The 18,348-nt window shown below is 44.5% G+C and overlaps 1 protein-coding gene and 1 non-coding gene across 2 annotated transcripts; one reads left to right on the forward strand and one right to left on the reverse strand.

Annotated features, from left to right (window-relative positions):
• Nucleotides 1-12,074: 12,074 nt before the first annotated feature.
• On the reverse strand, nt 12,075-12,236 carry LOC127232500 (U1 spliceosomal RNA). Its single transcript, XR_007835376.1, has one exon. It is a non-coding gene; the product is annotated as a U1 spliceosomal RNA (small nuclear RNA).
• Nucleotides 12,237-12,981: 745 nt separating this feature from the next.
• On the forward strand, nt 12,982-18,020 carry CUNH4orf36 (chromosome unknown C4orf36 homolog). The gene is made up of 4 exons (XM_051198179.1): nt 12,982-13,075; nt 13,538-13,672; nt 17,447-17,601; nt 17,836-18,020. Exons 2-4 carry the CDS (start codon nt 13,608-13,610, stop codon nt 17,967-17,969), a joined length of 354 nt encoding a protein of 117 aa, XP_051054136.1. The 5' UTR covers nt 12,982-13,075; nt 13,538-13,607; the 3' UTR covers nt 17,970-18,020.
• Nucleotides 18,021-18,348: the final 328 nt, after the last annotated feature.

An 18,348-nucleotide genomic window follows, 5' to 3' on the forward strand; every position in this document is an offset into this window, starting at 1 on the left:
ACTCTAGCGCTGGGAGTGTGAGCCACTATGAAGGGCTCTCCTCTCTTTTCTTGGTGTAATTTTCATGCTTACAAGATCATGGTACCAGCTTCGGCTGTATCCAACTATCCAGGCAGAGCTGACAGAGAGGAAGGAGATGGAATGTCTATATCTATATATTGTTTAGGCCTGAAGGAATCTTTCTCAGAAAGTTACAGGTGACTTAATATAGCATCTCACTGGACAGAATATGCCATCAGACACAACTGGGTATGAAGAGAAAGCTAGGCTAGTCACAGTTCCTCCATAGGGTTAGCAAGTGTCTATACGAGCTCAGCAGAGAGGAGCAGATACCTGAAGAAGGGAGAGAGAGGAAGAAGGAGGAACAACTCAGGAAGGCAATGGACAATGCTTACTACGTTCTACAAAGTACTTTGTTTAATTATTGATCCTGAATTAATTACAGTGTACTGTCCATACACTGAGGCTGATGACTTTTCATTGCCTGTCTCCCTTCCTATCAGTCTCCATAGGAAGCAGTAGAGAAGACTTGAATTTTTTTTTTTTTTTTGAGTCCTCATGAGGAACCATGTATCTCTGATTGGCTTTAGGGGAGTTCATTGTCCTTGTCAATAAAGAAGTCAGTGTGTTGGTGTCCAAGGACTTCACAGTCTGTAATCTCTCACCTAGGGGTGGGCTCTCTAGTCTTCTGTAGAGTGGGGCTCCTGGCTTCAGGTTGTCTTGAAGTCTCCTCCCTTGCCTGCTTGGTTCAGGGAAGAAAGGCTGACTCTGGATTTAAACAGTTCAATTCTTCCTTTGTGGTATTGGGACAGAAAGTCAGTTTCTATGCCCTTCAAACAAACTTCAGAAGAGCAACCATATCCCTTCCATCTCAGAAGAACAGAGAAATCCAGCTGGCAAGGGAAGAAACAAGTGGTCTGTAGTGAAGGCAGAGGGATGCCATGAGAGATGGAGTCATGAGTACCCGCCTTCTCTTGGTTTCAGTGTTTGCCAGAGTGCTGGCTGCACCTCTGTCCAGTGTCCCATGGGATAAAACAGTACCTCCACCATAAACTCTTTGGTGTGGTCTAGTTCTCTGGAAGTTATGGCATTTTTAAAAATCATTATGTGGCTGCAATATTATCTTTCTCTCCCTTCTTCCGGGGTTTTATTTATTTCAAACCTTATGGGAAATATGAAGAATATTTTGGGAAGTGAATTTGAGGTGACATAAGTCAGGCATGGTAGAAAGATGTGTATTTATTTCATACAGGGTGATTATTTTCATGTGGACAGATAAGCAGTCCCATACCTCATAATTCTGCATCTGATTAAAAGGGTAGATTAAAATGTGAAGTGATTAGCCAGAGGTCGTGCACACACTGTTGATCTCTGCACTCTGGAGTAGAGAGCGATGGATCTCTGTGAGTGTGAGGCCAGCTTGGTCTTCATATAGTTCCAGGCCAGCCAGTCATGTGGTGAGATCTTGCTTCAGAAGAAGAGGTAGAAGTAACTGGTAGTCGTTAAGTTACGTAAAGGTATGAAAACCTGCTTACCATCCTTAATGCCCCTATTGTCACTATTGGGTATCAACTATATATTTATTTACTAGGTGACATCTCCTTCACGTAGCCACTTTCTCACAGGTAGGAAATCCATAGCACAGACACAAGAGGCCACTAAGAGACATGTTTAGGAGTTGCCAACATCTTGGAACCCAGACAAGCACGCTTAGACTTCGCTTTGATAACCAACCTCAGTCATGTTGTCACCTGGGAATTCTCATCATATCTTTTACTTTTATTTTAACTTTTCTTTTTCTAGAGACAGTGTTTCTCTGTGTAACAGTCCTGGCTGTCCTGGAACTCACTCTGTAGACCAGGCTGGCCTTGAACTCACAGAGATCCACCTACCTCTGCCTCCCTAATGCTGGGACTAAAGTCGTGCACCACCACACCCCAGCTTATTTATTTATTTTTTGAGATAGGGTCTCTCTGGATGTCCTAGAGTTTGCTACATGAATCAGATTGGCCTCAAAGTCACAGAGATCCTCCTGCCTCTGCCTCCTGAGTGCTAGAATTAAAGGCATGTTCCTCCATGCCTAGCTTCTCATAATCTCATAATTTCTTTTTTCTTTCTTTCCTTCTTTCTATTTATTTATTTATTTAGAGGCAGGGTTTCTCTGTGGCTATGGAGGCTGCCTTGGAACTCTGTAGATCAGGCTAGCCTCCTGAGTGCTGGGATCAAAGGTGTGTGCCACCAACGCCTAGCTCTTCTCATAATTTCTTAACCCAGTCCCTCATATATATCAAGTTAGGTTGGCCAAGCTGGGGTTCCAGTACCAAGGATGTCGTCAAGCCCCAGAGACTGGGCAGGGAACCCTGAACAGCAGGAGAGGTGATTTCGTCCCTGCTCTCTGTCTTTTTGAAATAGATGCAGGTAATACTGCCCTTGCTCTCTCCTCTCCACCCTGCTGGGCTCTGCTCTTCTTCCCCTGCGCAGGCCCTGCTGGCCAGCAGTGACCTGGGGTTGCTGAGTGTACCCTGACTGCTAAGGCTGTCCTCCTGAATCACTGCTTTAGGGGGGCTATCCATGACTTACCTGGATAAGTCTCAAGTTCCACTTTTAGAATCTGGGACGTCACCTGCTCCAACAGCAAACACAGCACATAATGAGCCTCAGTCAATATTTACTAAAATAATGACCACTAGCTTTTAAAATTTATTTTTATTTTATGTGCATTGGTGTTTTGGCTGCATGAATGTCTGTGGGAGGGCATTGGAAGCCCTGGAACTAGAGTTACAGTTGTGAGCTGCCAGGTGGATGCTGGGAATCGAACCCTGATCCTCTGGAAGTGCTCTCATCTGCTGAGTCATCTCTCCAGCCCAAGACTTCTAATTTTTAAAAAATGAGAGGCAAGTCTAAGAAAGAGAAGAAAGAGACATCAGAACCAGCAGTAGGGCATCATGGCTCACACCTGTAACCTCAGTACTTGGAAGTCTGAGACAGGAGGATTGCACTGAGACTAACCCAAGCCTGGGCTCCACAGTGAGTTCCAGTTTGATCAGGGCTGAAGAATTCCATCAAACTTTTAAAAGAGCAGTCAGGTATGGTGGCCCTGGCCTCTAATCCCATCACTTGGGAGGTGAAGACAGGAGGATTGGAAGCTCAAAGTCATCCTTGGTAGCAAGTTCGAGACTAGCCTGAGTAGTCTCTCTCTTGAAGAAGAAGGAGGGGGATAAGGAGAAGGCAGCAGTGCTTGAAATAGAGAAATGAAAGTCATTTGCTTAATTTCCTGGGTCATGTCAGGAAGGGAAATTAAAACAAAATTAGGATTTTAAGTTGTGTTTTCCCTGACTACAACTAAGTCAACACAGCAACATCTTTTTTCTTTTCGTCTCCAAATCCTCTTTCCACTCCTACCATTAGCTATTCTGCTTCTACCCTTCTGTGCCCAGACACCACACTAATGTGTGTGTCAGTGTGAATGCAGGGGTGTGTATGTGTGTGTGTGTGTGTGTGTGTGTGTGTGTGTGTGTGTGTACGCATGTGCTGTGTGTACGTCTATGCTCAGGTTCAAAGGCTTGCAGCTTTCTTGAAAATTCTAGACCAGCTGGGGCTACATCATGAGGCCCTGTCTCATCCACCCCCAACCACCAAAAAGTGAACAATCATGAAGTTCAAAGAATATGTATTTCTACAATACTCCAGGCCAATGGCCAGTCCCTGCTAGTTTTCTAAGGAGTCCTTTTGGTTAAATGACCATCCCACATTATCCGAAAGAGGATGGGGGGCACTTATTTATAAAAGCTTGGTTTTTGTTTGTTTTGTTTTTTAAAGACAGGGTTTCTCTGTAGCTTTGGAGCCTGTCCTGCAACTAGCTCTGTAGACCAGGCTGACCTCAAACTCACAGAGATCCTCCTGCCTCTGCCTCCCTAGTGCTGGGACTAAAAGCGTGTGCCACCAATGCCCAGCTCCGACTGGTATCATTTCTGAAGGGTCCACACTCAGCTGCTTGCTGAGCTGAGAATTTCCTGGGAAATGGCTGTGTCTTCAAGGTCACCCAGCCTGCATAGCCTCTGAGTTGTTTGTGGTTGATGAGGGTCTTTGGGAGATATTCCTGTTTGCCCACTGAACATTATCATGGAGCCCATCATATGGCAACGCATGGGGCTGGAAAGATGGTATGGGGTTAAGAGCTCTTACTGTGTTCAGGTTTGGTTCCCGGAACCCACGTCAAGTGGCTTTCAACAGCCTGTAATTCCAGTTCTGGGAGATACAATGCCTATTTCTGGGTCTGTAACACCAGCACACAAAAGGTATACATACACACAGAGATACACACATACACACACACACACACACACACACACACACACACACACACACACAGATATACACAGAAAATAAACAACTTGGAAGGCAGAGGCAGGTGGATCTCTGTGAGTTCAAGGCCAACCTGGTCTACAAAGCTACACAAAGAAACCCTGTCTCGAAAAACCAAAATCAAAACAAAACAAACAAACAAACAAACAAAAAAAAAAAACCATAATCCAAACTTGAAGAAGCCCCAGTGATGTTGCAAACTGTTTTCTTGGGTAATGAGGACTCGATCTTTCTGGAACCAATCTCGGGTCACTAGGCCACCTTTCCTTGACGTTATCAGTTGCCAGTTTTGTGAGTAACTGTTGTTCAGATACCATGAAGGGATTGCTATGGCTGCTTGGGATAAAACAGGAGCCTGACACAGAGCTGAATGTGAAGTAAGGCCTCGACCCTGAGGAGGCTTGGGTTTGGACCAATGCCTGTGCTTGGAAGTTAAGTGTGGTGACATTGCAGAGGGCCGTGTCTGAGGCCAGGGGAGCACTGAAGAGGGTCTCTCAACCCAGAGTGCTCCCCTCTCAACTCCACATTCTGTTTAATCTCACCCCACTGTGACCAGATAGCCTGACTGCCAGCAAAGTTGGCGAGGCCGCAGGTGCGCTGTTAAAGTGCTTCTTTGTCTCCCCGGTGTCTCTCAGAGCCAAGACCAAGCCCTCAGTCTCTTGTAAAACCTGCTTCTAGACTGAGCTGGAACAATTGCCTGACACAAAAGGAGTGCCAAGTGTACAGCTGGAAAAGTGCTTGGGGGGCTTCTCTCTTGCTTGGAGAGGTACAGCCATCAGTTGTCATTGTTCCTACAGACCTACGGTGTGGTGAGTGCTTTTCTTTAGTGGAAGAAACAGGTGAAGAAACCACCTCTCCCAGATGCAGATTTTCACTCCAGCCACTAGGACCTCAGTCTGAAATTTTACATTAGAAAAATGTTTTAAAATGTCCAGCTCCTGATCTCCAAAATACACAAAGAACTGAAGAAACTAGTCAACAAAACACCAAATAACCCTATTAAAAAATGGGGTACAGAACTGAAGAAAGAATTCTCAATAGAGGAAATCATAAAGGCTGAAAGACACTTAAGAAAGTGCTCCACATCCTTAGCTATCAGGGAAATGCAAATCAAAACAACTTTGAGATACCATCTTACACATGCAAGAATGGCTAAAATTATGATGACTTATGTTGGAGAGGATGTGGAGAAAGGGGGAACACTCCTCCACTGCTGGTGGGAGTGCAAACTCATACAGCCATTTTGGAGATCAGTATGGCGGTTCCTCAGGAAAATGGGAATTAGTTTACCACAGGACCCGGCAATCCCCCTCTTAGGCATATACCCAAAGGATTCACATCCATGCAACAAAGACATCTGTTCAACTATGTTCGTAGCAGCACTATTTGTAATAGCAAGAACCTGGAAGCAACCTAGATGCCCCTCAATTGAAGAATGGTTAATGAAGATGTGGCACATCTACACAATGGAATACTACTCTGCAGAAAAAAATAATGGTATCTTGAAATTCGCAGGCAAGTGGATGGCACTTGAAGAAACCATCCTGAATGAGGTAACCCAGTCACAAAAAGAGGAACACAGTATGTACTCACTCATATATGGATTTTAGACCTAGATCAAATGATCACCAGCCTATAATTCACATCACCAGACGAACTAGGATACAAGGTGTATTCTAAGAGATTCATATAAAGTCCCTCACAGAACTGGGAAGGGACAAGTCCCCCAGAGCTCAGGTATAGTGGGGGAGGACAGCGAATGGAGAGAGAAGTAGGAGAAAATGAGGGGGAGGAAAGGAAAACATGTGCGACCAGGAAGATTGAGCCTGGTTAGGAATAGAAGATAGGAAAGAGAGAGACAGAGACAGAGAAAGAGAACATAAAAGAGGGAGCCAATATTGGTTTGAAGATAAAATTGAACACAAAGAAAGATCTAGAGAACTACAAGACTGCTCCCAACTAACAATCTCAGCTTCCATGGAAAGGCTATCATAAATGCCCTTCCCAGAGAGTGAGATCAACAACTAACTTCTCCAGGGAGCTCTCAACTAATACCTGTTGGAAACAGGATCAAACACCCATACATAAACACTGAGTCGAACTAGAACCCAGATGCAGATGGAGATGACAAGACCATGCGGTAGAAACACATAGAGACAGCTTACCTGAACAAGGAGGAGCTAAGGGCCACTAGACTGATAGCTGGGAAGCCAGCATGGGGCTGACTCAGGCCCCCCCTGAATATGGATCTCAGCCAGAAGGACTGAGCAGTCTAAGAGACCTCAGACAGTGGAGCCAGGATGTATCCCTGGTGCACAAAAGGACTTTGCGAACATATCCCCCATGGAGGGATAGCTGCCTTAATCTAGAGACAGGAGAGAAGCCCTAGTCCCTAGTTCACATGACCTGTCAGATCTACATGACCCCAACTGGATGGCATTCCCCTACATATGGAATTGGGGTGAGGGGATGGGAGGGGAGGGTGTTTAGAGTGCATGTGAGAGGGCAGAGAGGGTAAAAAGGAGAGAAGGAGGAAGGGAGGGATGGGGGGAGGGAGGGAGGGAGAGGGAACTGGGATCGACATGTAAAATAATAAATTAAATTAAAAAAATGCTTTGACTCCAAAATTTAAGTTGAAGGACAAGTTACTGGGGAAAAGGATTTCTATTTTTGTTTCCACAGAAAATGAAAAGATGTGGATTCCTTTCAGACTAATGTGGTTTGATCACGCCAGACCGCCTGAAACAGAGTACAAGGTGATCCTACATTCATAACAGCTGGACAAAACAGCCTTACAGACTACAGCCAGGATTTCTGAATCTTCTTCGAATCCCCCATGACAGCGTCCCTTACCAGCAGGAAGTAGTTTGGAAAGAACGATGCCCAAATTCCCAAATATTGTCTATAAATGTTTGTTTTCATTTAATTGGACTTTGTTATATAAAATTAAATAAAATAATAATAAAAAAATTAAAAAAATGTTCAGCTCCAGAGACATCTATTTTTAATTTTATTTTAAGTAAATATTAAAAAGTGACACAACTAGGCAGGAACACTCTGGGATCCCATCTTTGGGAAGGTCAAGGCCACCTGAGCCATAGAGAGACTCTGTCTCAATAGACAGGGCTGGACTCTTGCTTAATTGGTAGAGGGGAGGTTCAATTCCTATCACCACAAGAAAAAGAATAAAAGTGACATAACTGATCAATGAATTTTCTTTTTCTTTTCTTTCCAAATGAGTCTCACTATGTAGCTCTGGCTGTCCTGTAACTCACTATGCAGACCAGGCTGGCCGTGAACTAACAGAGGTCGCTTGCCTCTGAGTGCTGGGGTTGAAGGTGGGAGCTTTTGAAGACATTTCTTTCCCCTTTTTTCACCTCTCCGACACCCCCTTCCCTTCTGACTCCCCTGTTTCTCCTTCCCTTCCTTTCTTTCCTTTTCTTTTTGAAAAGGCTCATACTGGCCTGGAATGTGTAGCTGCAATTGGCCTTTAACTCTTAATTGCCTACCTCTGGTGTTGTGGAATTACAGCACTACACCAAGCAGATCAACACGTTTTAAAGGCATGAAATGACAGAGCAAACGGTGTTGGAAGCATGTTGTTAGTGGCTGATGAATTTCTCAGTTATTTCTGTGTCACTGACACCAAAATCCCTACAGAATACCTTAAAAACAGGAGAGATTTGTTTTGGTTTATGGTTTCAAAGCTTTCAGTCCCTGCATGAACTTGGGCAAAGCATCATGACAGGGGAAGTGTGTTGGAGGCTGCTCACCTCATCCCAGTCAGGAGACAGGGAAAGGCGATTATATGCTTGTTTGCTTTTTTCTTTCCCCTGTATCTGTGCAAAGTTCCAATTCCATGAGATGTGGTTTCTTCCTCTCCAATTAGTCCTGTCTTGAAACACACACTCAGAGGTGTGCCTTGGAAGTCTCCTGGGTGACTTCCAGTAAACCGACCTTGAGGGTCAACTGTTACTTGGGTACAGGGTGTGGTGACTTCATTGCATTAATCTCTTGTTCTTGTATCTGCTTGAATTTTTCTGGTTGGAAATATGGTGGCATCTACCTAGGATCCCAATACTTGGGAGGTTGATGCAAGAGAACTATGATTTTGAGGTCAGCCTGGGTTACATGGGGGAATTGGGAATCAGTCTGAACCATATTAAAATAACCTGTCCCATAAAACAAAACTTCTTTTGCCTTCCCAGAAGGGCCATAAGCAAAAAGCAAAATGTTGCATAACTTCCCAAGATTTGGTTGTTGCAGATTTTTCCACTGATCATTTGCTCATCTAATAGTTTAGGATTGACAGTCTCCTGTGGGTAGTGACACACAGGACCCCTCTGTGTGCAGGAGAATGTGCACAGGGGTACACATGCATGTAGAGGCCATAGGTCAACTTTGGCTATTGTCTTTCCTGAGCTGTCCACCTTGGTTTTTGAGACAGCACCAAGTAGGCTAGGCCTGAGGACCCTCCCTACTCCTGGGCAGCGATGGGATTGCAGGTGAGCACCAGCATGCCTGGCTTCTTACCTGAAGCTCAGACTCAGGGCCTCACACCTGCTTAGCAAGCACTCCCTTGACTACGTTCCTCCAAGCCTCTTTCTATTGTTTTGGAAGGATACAGAAAACTAAGTTTAACTTTCTGTTTGAGTTTTTGAAACATCTTATTCTATGTCCTTCAGTCTCAACTTCCCGAGTGTTGGGATTAAGTTGTGCTTCACCTTGTCTGACCTAAATTTTTACTTTCAAATTCTCAAAATACTGAGTTTGTATTTATTCTATAGCATGTGCTAAACCTTCTCTTATATCTTAATATGCAGTCTCAAATTATGACCATGATGCATGTATGCACAATCGACTCTGTCTCACATATGAGTACTGAGGCCTAGTACTGGGAAAAGGCTGGGAAAAGACGAGAGTTTGGATGTAGTTTGCACTTCAGGTCCTCCTGTCCTGTGTTGCCCCGACTAAATGAACTACCTTCAACTGAATATATATGTGTATGTGTTACATATGTGGGTGTGTACATATGAATGTGGTGCCCTCTGAGGCAGAGGGACCTTGTGTCCAGAGTTGGAATTCACTGTGGGCTCCAGGTTGGCTTTGAACTCACAGATCCACTTGCCACTGCCTCCCTAGTTTTGGGATTAAGGCAAACTTGACTATACCCAGTTCAATTTCTCAATTTTATTCTTTTTGTTTTGTTATTGTTTCAATACAGGGTTTCTCTATGTAGCTTTGGAGGCTGTCTTGGGACTAGTCTAAGACAGAGTCTCACTATGTGACTGTGGCTGTTCTGAAATTTACTCTGTAAACTGGGCTGGACTCGAACTCAGAGATCCACCTGCCTCTGCCTCCTAGTACTGGGATCAAAGGCATGTGCCATCTGGTTGCAGGTTATTATTTATTTTTTGTTGTTTCTTTGAGACAGGATCTCTCTATGTAGCCCTGGCTATACAGGAACTCACACTATAGACCAGGCTGTTCTCGAACTCCATTCTCCTGCCTCTGCCTCCCAAGCACTGGGGTTAAAGGTATGTGTGACAACACCTGGCAATTTGTTTGAGTTTAATTTCTGCAGATCTTCCCATATGTTCTACTATTCACTCCCTGTCTGTAGAGCTGCTGAGACTTTCTTGCACCCCATGGACCAGCTGCTCAGTTTGCTGCTGGTTTGCTTTGCTGTGATCTCATTCTAACTCAGGGATTTCTTCCTGCTACCCAAGTCCTGTTTAGAAACCCCCGTCTGTGCCTGTATTTTGAAATGTTCAACACCGTGCTCTAGCAAATTCAGTGTGTTAGCACTAGGTCTTTAATCTATTTTGAGCTGGTTTCTGTGCAGAAAGATAAAACAATGTATTTTTATTCTACAGGTGGGTATCCAGTTTTTCCTAGCACTATATGTCAAATAGGCTTTTCCACTCCCATATTTATTTTGACCCCTTCATAAAACATTGGGAGGCTATAACTGTGTACGTTCATTTCTGGGTTTATTATTATGTTGAATGGTCTAATGTCTGCTTTTGTGCCCTCACTGTACTGTCTTTGTCACTGTGAGAGACTGCAGTATAAAGTTAGGTACTGTGGCATTGCTGGAAGCTTCTTTCTGGTCAGGATTGCTGTGTTGTCTCTGTGTCTCCATAACACTTTTAGGATTTCTTTTTTTGTCTAGTTCTAGGAAGAATAGCATTGGGATTTTGATGGGCTTTTATAGAATTTGTAGGTTAGTCATTTTCACAGTATTAATTCTGCCAATTCAGGAGAACTGGAAGTCTTCTCCAAATCTTTTTACTTTTCAATTTCTTTTTTCATTGTCTTAAAGTTTTCATTGTGCTGGGCAGTGGTGGCGCACACCTTTAGTCCCAGGACTTGTGAGGCAGAGGCGGGAGGATCTCTGTGAGTTCAAGGCCAGCCTGTTCTACAGACCAAGTTCCAGGACAGCCAGGACTACACAGAGAAGCCCTGTCTTGAAAAAAATAAAAGCTCAATAAAAACTTAGAAGTGGTAGCACACATCTTTAATCCCAGCAGGCCGCCAATCATGTAGTAATTAAGTGACCATCTAAAACATGGCAAACGATATTAGTTACTGAGTTTATGTTTGGGCACACCTCTTTTCTGCAGTCTTCTTTCTAAATTTTAACACTAGGTGGCAGCAGCTCTCACTCAAACAATTAAAACGAGGGATGCTAACTGGGCAAGAGACTGAGACAGAGAGAGAGGTGAAGATGGGCATAAACAAGAGACACAAAGAGGAGGGAGGAAGAGAAGAAGAAAAGAGGGGTAGAATTTGGCAATTTATTTTTAAGTTAGCATGCAAAATAATGGGATTTATCCCAGGAACTTCATGTATATATTCTTACATTTTGTTCATTATCTTTTCTTACTGACCCTATGTCCCTTCCTGCTAGAATTTGGTATTTGGTATTTCCTCCCCCCCCCCAACAGGGTTTCTCTGTGTAGCTCTGGCTGTCCTGGAATTCACTCTGTAGACCAGGCTGGCCTAGAACTCATAAAGATCCACTTGCTGCTGTCTCCTGAGTGCTGGGATTAAAGGTGTGTGCCATCACCACCCAGATTTTTTTTAACAATATTTTTTTGTGTGTAAGAGTGTTTTCTCCTTGCCTGTATGTAGTGTCTGCAGAGGTCAGATGATAAAGTCAGATCTCTTGGGGCTGAAGTTACGAGGGCTGTGAATGGTCATGTGGGTGCTGGGATTCGAAGCTGGGTCCTTTGGAAGAGTATCCAGAGCTCTTAACTGCTGAGTCATCTCTCCAGTCTTTAAGACTTATTTTTATTTTATGTGTTAGGGTATTTTTTTCTGCATATATGTCTGTGCACCATGTTTGTGCGTGCCCTCAGAGGCCAGAAGAGGGAGTCAGAATCTCTGGAACAATAGTTTCAGATGGTTGTTAGCACCATGTAGGTGCTGGGAACGAAATCTGGGTTTTCAGCTCCAAATTTGGTATAGAAAATGCAGAAAAGGGTCTTTATTTGCAGGTCTTTATTGGGTAGCCTTCTTCCACCTCCTTGAATGTTGTTTTATTTCTCCTGTGGCTGTGGGGGTGTGGTGGTGTTGTATATTCTTTGTTGATATAGTTAAGGATTATGAATGGGTCTGGAGGAGAGTTTGCTAGATCATCGTAGGGCACATGTCTGTAAAAATGTTTTGTTTGTTGTTACCTTGCTCACTCTTCTCCTTATTCAGGCGAAGGTGTAAATATAGTTCCCCACTACCACAAATTATGCAGTGGAGTTTCTTACATTTGGGGGACTTGCAGGGCCCCACACGTCCAGAATACAATGGATAAGACTCACCCTGGGAAAATTACCTTTATGATCATGATGTCTCCCCTGCCAGCCAAGTATAGGTTGGATTGTGGCTCAGGCATAAAAGCTTGTTGCCAAGCCTGATGACTTTGCATGTTTAAAGCCACCCTGGGTTATATAGTGGTCCTAGGTCATCTTGGACTCTCTCAACAAAACCAAACGGGAAAGAAGTGTGACAGGTAAAGGGATTGGTGTGTTTGACGTTAAAAGCTGGCCCTGGAACTCGCTACGTTTTTAAAGAGTCCCCACTACTCACGATGATATGATCTGTCCCTTCCATGGGTCAGAGACTCTTAAAAATTATCTATAATCCTTACAACCCAGGAAATCTACACATAAGCTATTCTCCTTGCTTTAGGAAGTCTTAAGCTCAGAGGAGGGACACTGGGAAGGTCCTGGCCTTAGCCAGAAGCAGCTCTAGCAAACCATGGGTTGTGCTACCATTTGCTTGACACCCTAAGAAGTGACTAGATGGACTGCCACCCCTCCACCCCCACTCCCCCCACGCCCCCACCCCCGTGGTCACTCTTTTGATGACGATCCACACAAATCCATCTGCTCTTTGTAGAAACTGAGCCAGAGCCTTGACCGTGGGCTTGCACAGAGGCTGTTACCCACTCGTGAGGGATGACTCCCACCGCGGACGGGTTGAGTCCGAGCACTCTGTGCAAGCACACAAAGCCCTTTATTGAGGAGGCGGGTGACGCAGGGCATCAGGCAAGCCGGAGCGCATGAGCAAGCAAGCCTGTGCCAGAGCAGGAGCAGGCAGGATCACGAGCAAGCAGGCAGGCGCGTGTCCGTGGCGGGGCGGCTGCGAGTGCGCGGCCATGTGCGCCTAGCGCGTGCCGCCCTGGGTCGCGGGCCGCGGCTCCAGCCGGGTACAGAGGGTCAGGAGCGGATGGGCGCGGGAGGGCCAAGAGGGCAACTCTCTGCTCCGCCCCAGCCGGTTCTGTCTGGAACTGCAGGTGTCCAGTGCAAGCTTGGCCATGCCGGGGTATAGAGCTTCAGGGTCCCTATCACAGCCACAAGGGCGCGCAGCTGCGAGATCCGGTGTGGGGACTCAGGCGCAGGCATCTATGGTGCCAGGGTGCAGGCTGCCAATTGCAATATCGCACAGACAACCATCACCTGGTTTTCCCTCTCCTTAGATGGTGGCTGAACTTATGGAGCGACTTCCTGGGAACGAATAGAACCAGCTTTTATGTTCAGGGTTCAGATCCAGCGAATGTTTACGAAAGTGTTTCCTGACACCCCTCAAAGATTTGTCATGACTTTTTGACTATATGGTTATAAAATGTTCAAATTAGAACTGTTAACTAGGACTGTTGCTGTTCTTTCAGGCAAAGTGAATAGAGCATCGGAGACTCTACATCAGGCTCCTATGTAAGGAAAAGATTGTGATCATTCGCCATGGCATATGGCTTGCCAAGAAGGAACACAGTGCAGACCATTTTGAAGGGCAGCTGTTATAAAGTGTAAGTACACACACACACACACACACACACACACACACACACACACACACACACACTACTGTAGCATTGCTGGAATTTGTGACAGGTTTGGCACTCTCCTGTTCCCAGCAAGTTAATGGAGTGTATGAAAGCATTTCAAAGTGTCTGGATTTTGTTTCTAAAAGGCTACTTGAAAAAATATTTATTTTTATGTATGTGCCTCCTTGTCTGTGCACTGTGTTTGAGCAGGTTCCCATAGAGGCCAGAAGACCTCTGGGAACCAAATCTCGGTCCTTTGAAAAGGCAGTTCATGCTCTTAACCCATCTTCCAGCTTCCCAAATACTACTTTTATAAAAACACACAAATGGGGTCTAGAGAGATGGCTCATGGATGAAGGACACCTGCTACTTTTGCAAGGATCACAGCTTGGTTCCTAGCACCCACGTGCTGGCTCTTTACCTCCAGTCCCAGGGGCCCCATCACCCTCTTCTGAACCCAGTGGGCATAAAACAGGAATTCACATACACATGTGCAAGCAAAACACCTATATAAAATCTAAGAACTCAAAGTTTGCATACAGGGGAGGGAAGGATTTATTTGGTGTCTTTTCCAGGACACTTTCACATCATAGTTCACAACTGAGGGTAAACCAGAGCACAAACTCTAAGCAGGAGCTTGAAGAAGAAACCTCAGAGGAACACTGCTTGCTGGCAGGCTCAAGGCTCATGCCCATACATGTGTGTATGGTTAACTAACCACACATACCCAGACCACCTGCCCCAAGGTAGTGGTGCAGCCCACCATGGACTGGGCCCTCCTATGTAATTAATAGTCAAGATAAGCCCCCACAGGCCTTGTGATCTGGGAAATCCCTCAGTTGAGAGTTCCTTCTTAGGTCATATTCTAGAGTGTGTCAAGTTGACAGTTACAACCAAGATACAATCTATTTGGTCCTCACAACAAAGGACTTTGAAATGAGCAGACAGGTTTCTAGGTTGATCAAACCACAGTCATATGTTTATGATATTCTGGGGAAGGTTGTGTCATCTTATTTAAAAACATTTTAATTTTTAGGTTAGCATATAAAATAGTGGGTTTCTTTCTTTTTTTAATGGTTTTTCAAGACAGAGTTTCTCTATGTAACAGTACTGGCTCTCCTGGAACTCACTTTGTAGACCAGTCTGGCCCCAAATGCACGAGATGTCCCTGCCTCTGCCACCCAAGTGCTGGGATTAAAGGTGTGTGCCACCACCACCTGGCAGGTTTCTTAACATATATGTTTAAATTTATATGTCTGTATTTCTTTATTTTGTTTCAGGAATTCAAAAAAACCTTTACAGCTGCCATCTTAACACACATCTTTAGAGTATACAAATGTCCCAACACTTGTATAGAGCACTTCCATAGTTGGTGTGCAAAGGGTCAGTTTAGCTTCCCATCCTCTTTGGCAGTGTATGTCAGCATGGACTTTTCAGTCTGGAGCCCTGGGCTCCAAGCCTGGCTCCCTCTGTACCCTGTGTCTTAGTCTTACCTCCCATGTTTGTAACAGTGCATGCTTATCTATTGTGGTGGGACTTGCAAATGAACTGACACATGTCTAAGACCTGCTGGTTGCCTGCCATACAGGGAACACATAATGAACATGCATTGCTACCACCACACAGTAGTTGCGATCTGTGGTATTGCCTTAGAGAATTGCATTTGTTTTACAATGTGTTTTGAGACGGTCTTACTGTGTGACTTTAGCTCGCCCGAATGAGCTGTTTGGCTGTGCAGACCAGGCTGTCTTCCGGCTTCTGCCTCTGCCTTCCAGGCGCCAGGATTAAAAGTCATGCACAGGCATGCTTGACTTTTACTTTTTAACTCCTATCCTCTGGATTATGGCATTTACTATTATTAGTCAAGCAAGGTTTCCTTTTTAAATCATGCTCTAAGATATCTGTATATCCTTAAAGGCTGCATGACTAAAGTGGCAGGGAAGCTACGATTCATTCCTCTTAGTTTTGTCAGTTGTGTCTGCTTAGACCTTGGATTACATAAAGTACCATTCAAGTAAATATCATTACAAGTGTAATTTTAGCCAGGCCAGGTGGCACAGGCCTGTAATCCTAGCCACTTGGGAGGCTGAGGCAGGGGGATTATAAATTAAAGACCTGCCTGGGCAATTTAGGAGAAAAACAAAATCAAAGGAAATAAAATAAGACACAAAACACACCAAACCCACAACAAACAAACAAAACACATGCCACAGCGCATTCATGGAGAGTCAGAGAAGACAGTGTGTGGGAGTTGGCTCTCTCCCACCACTAGAGATCCCAGGGATCAAGTCTGAGTCATTGATCTTGCTGGCATGAACTCTGACCTGCAGAACCATCTTAAAATCTGTTTTGGTTTTTGTCTTTTTAAATTAGAGTGAGAATTTTTATAAATGTATCTTTGTGATTTTTTTCTTTTTTTTAACAACTTATTTATTATGTATACTGTATTATGCCTATATATGCCCCTGCAGGCCTGAAATGGGCACCAGATCTCATTATAGATGGCTGTGAGCCCACCATGTAGGTGCTGGGAATTGAACTCAGGACCTCTGGAAGAGCAGCCAGTGTTCTTAACCTCTGAGCTGTCTTTCTAGTCCCTTTTGTGATTTTTTTAAACTGCTTCTATAATAATTTGACATTGTTAAGTCACTTCCTAAAATTGTGTGATAAGCCAGGTGGTGGTGGCGGCACACACCTTTGATCCCAGCACTCAGGAGGCAGAGGCAGGTGGATCTCTGTGAGTTCCAGGCCAGCCTGGTCTACAGAGTGTGTTCTAGGACAGGCTCCAAAACTACAGAGAAACATTGTCTCAAAAATCAAAACAAAACAAAACAAATTGCCTGGTGAAGTTATCAGGAAAACTGGAGGGGAAAAAATCAAAGGCTGGCATATGTCACATAGTATTCCCCCACTCATTAAAGTAAATGGGGCTGAAGGAATATGGACTGCAGATAAGAGACAAGTAGCTGATATTCGTCCCTCAGAATTAAGCAATATTAAAGTCCATAGCAATCATTTTAATGTAGTTTGTAGTTTCATTTATTTCTCCAGTTTATATATGAAGTCTTTGTATATGCTACATACCTGATCAAGGTGTGATGCGACTTCTTTATTTGTTGTGTATAAGTATATCTCTCTGTGCACTGAGCAGCGAGTGCTTTTAACTGCTGCGCCATCTCTCCAGTCTCATCTCTTTGTTGTTTTTTTAAGACAGGGTTCTATCATGTGTGCACCAGGCTGCTCTGGAACTTACAATACATTTGAGGCTGGCCTCAACTTCATCATCCTCTGCCTCTGCCTCCTAAGTACTAGGATTGTAGTTGTGTCTATCCACTCTCAGGGTTGCAAGTGTGCTCTATCATATCCAGCTCACAATATTTAATCCACAAAAGACATTGCAGGGGGGTATGGTGGTACACACCTTTAAACCCGGCACTTGGGAGGTAGAAGCAGGCAGATCTTAAATTTGAGGCCAGGCTGGTCTATAGAAGTTCAAGGCTAGCCAGGGTGTCACAGTGAGACCCTGTGTCCAAAAAAAAAAAAAAAAAAAAAAAAAAAAAAAGACATTGTAGCTTATAGTTCCTATTTACAATTGCATTAGTGGATTGGCTGGAGCTGTAGGCTACTGCACTTTGAACAAACTCTGGCATAGTCTTTACCAGGGTATCTGGAGGGAAAGGTAGCAAGATAGCAAGATGTCTGTGTTTCACATAGCATGCCCGAAAAACTGAATAAGTTCATGAACTTTTGCCTCAGACAGGAACCATGGGACCTTGCACAGCTCACAAAGACCTGGTACACAAACTTAACGAACATCAGGTTGCCGTTTTTGGGAGAAATTGCATTTGGTAGTCCCATAAAGCTAGCAACATGCAAAACCATCAAGGGTGGCCTGCTCCCTTCAGCACAATGTGAGTTTCCTTTCTTCCTTTTATTTTCTTCTTCGTTTTTTAATCTACTTTAATCATTGAGTCAATTATCATCTGCTAGTGATCACAGTACTTTTAAGTTTCTTATCCACACCCATGATTCCTAACTGTCCTTGGTCAAGTTGTTAATTTTTAACGGTGTCCACCTGCTCTGTGCTTTGAGTGGGTACCAGGTGAAAATGCCCCTCAGTTGGCTTCATTTGCTTTATCCTTTAGCCATCAAAGTTGAAAACGAGTGTGAAATGAAGCGCCTAACCAAGCTGAAGTGTCAGGAGAAGGCTCGTGAGGAGATCCAGGTGGCACTAAGGCAACAGAGAATCGGCTTGAGAAGACCGCTTCAACCCAAGTGACCCGCTGTGCTGTTAAATCTGAACCTGTTTCCGGCATCCACAGGGATGGAGGTCTCTGACTTTCCCATGGTGTCAAGTAGACACAGCAGTGCCTAAGGGTGACCGGGCCAGTGTTTTCCAACATGGCTTGGTGGACACTCTCACTGAACTCCTGGGTTCCTGCCACACTCTTGTTCTTTGTGTCACATTCAGCAGCCCTCCCTGTAAGTAGATGAAAACGCACCTGGAGTTGAGTCGTTTTGTGTCACTCATTTCACGCTTTTAAGATGGCATGGAGGACAGTCCTCATGAGAGGCAGTGTCTTGAAGAAGAAACATTGGGACTGTGAGTCTTTGAGATCCTAAAGAGAGTTCTCAGAAAGACGGTGAGAGAGAAGTTC

Source organism: Phodopus roborovskii, unplaced genomic scaffold, assembly GCF_943737965.1.
Source record: "Phodopus roborovskii unplaced genomic scaffold, PHOROB, whole genome shotgun sequence".
Lineage (NCBI taxonomy): Eukaryota > Metazoa > Chordata > Mammalia > Rodentia > Cricetidae > Phodopus > Phodopus roborovskii.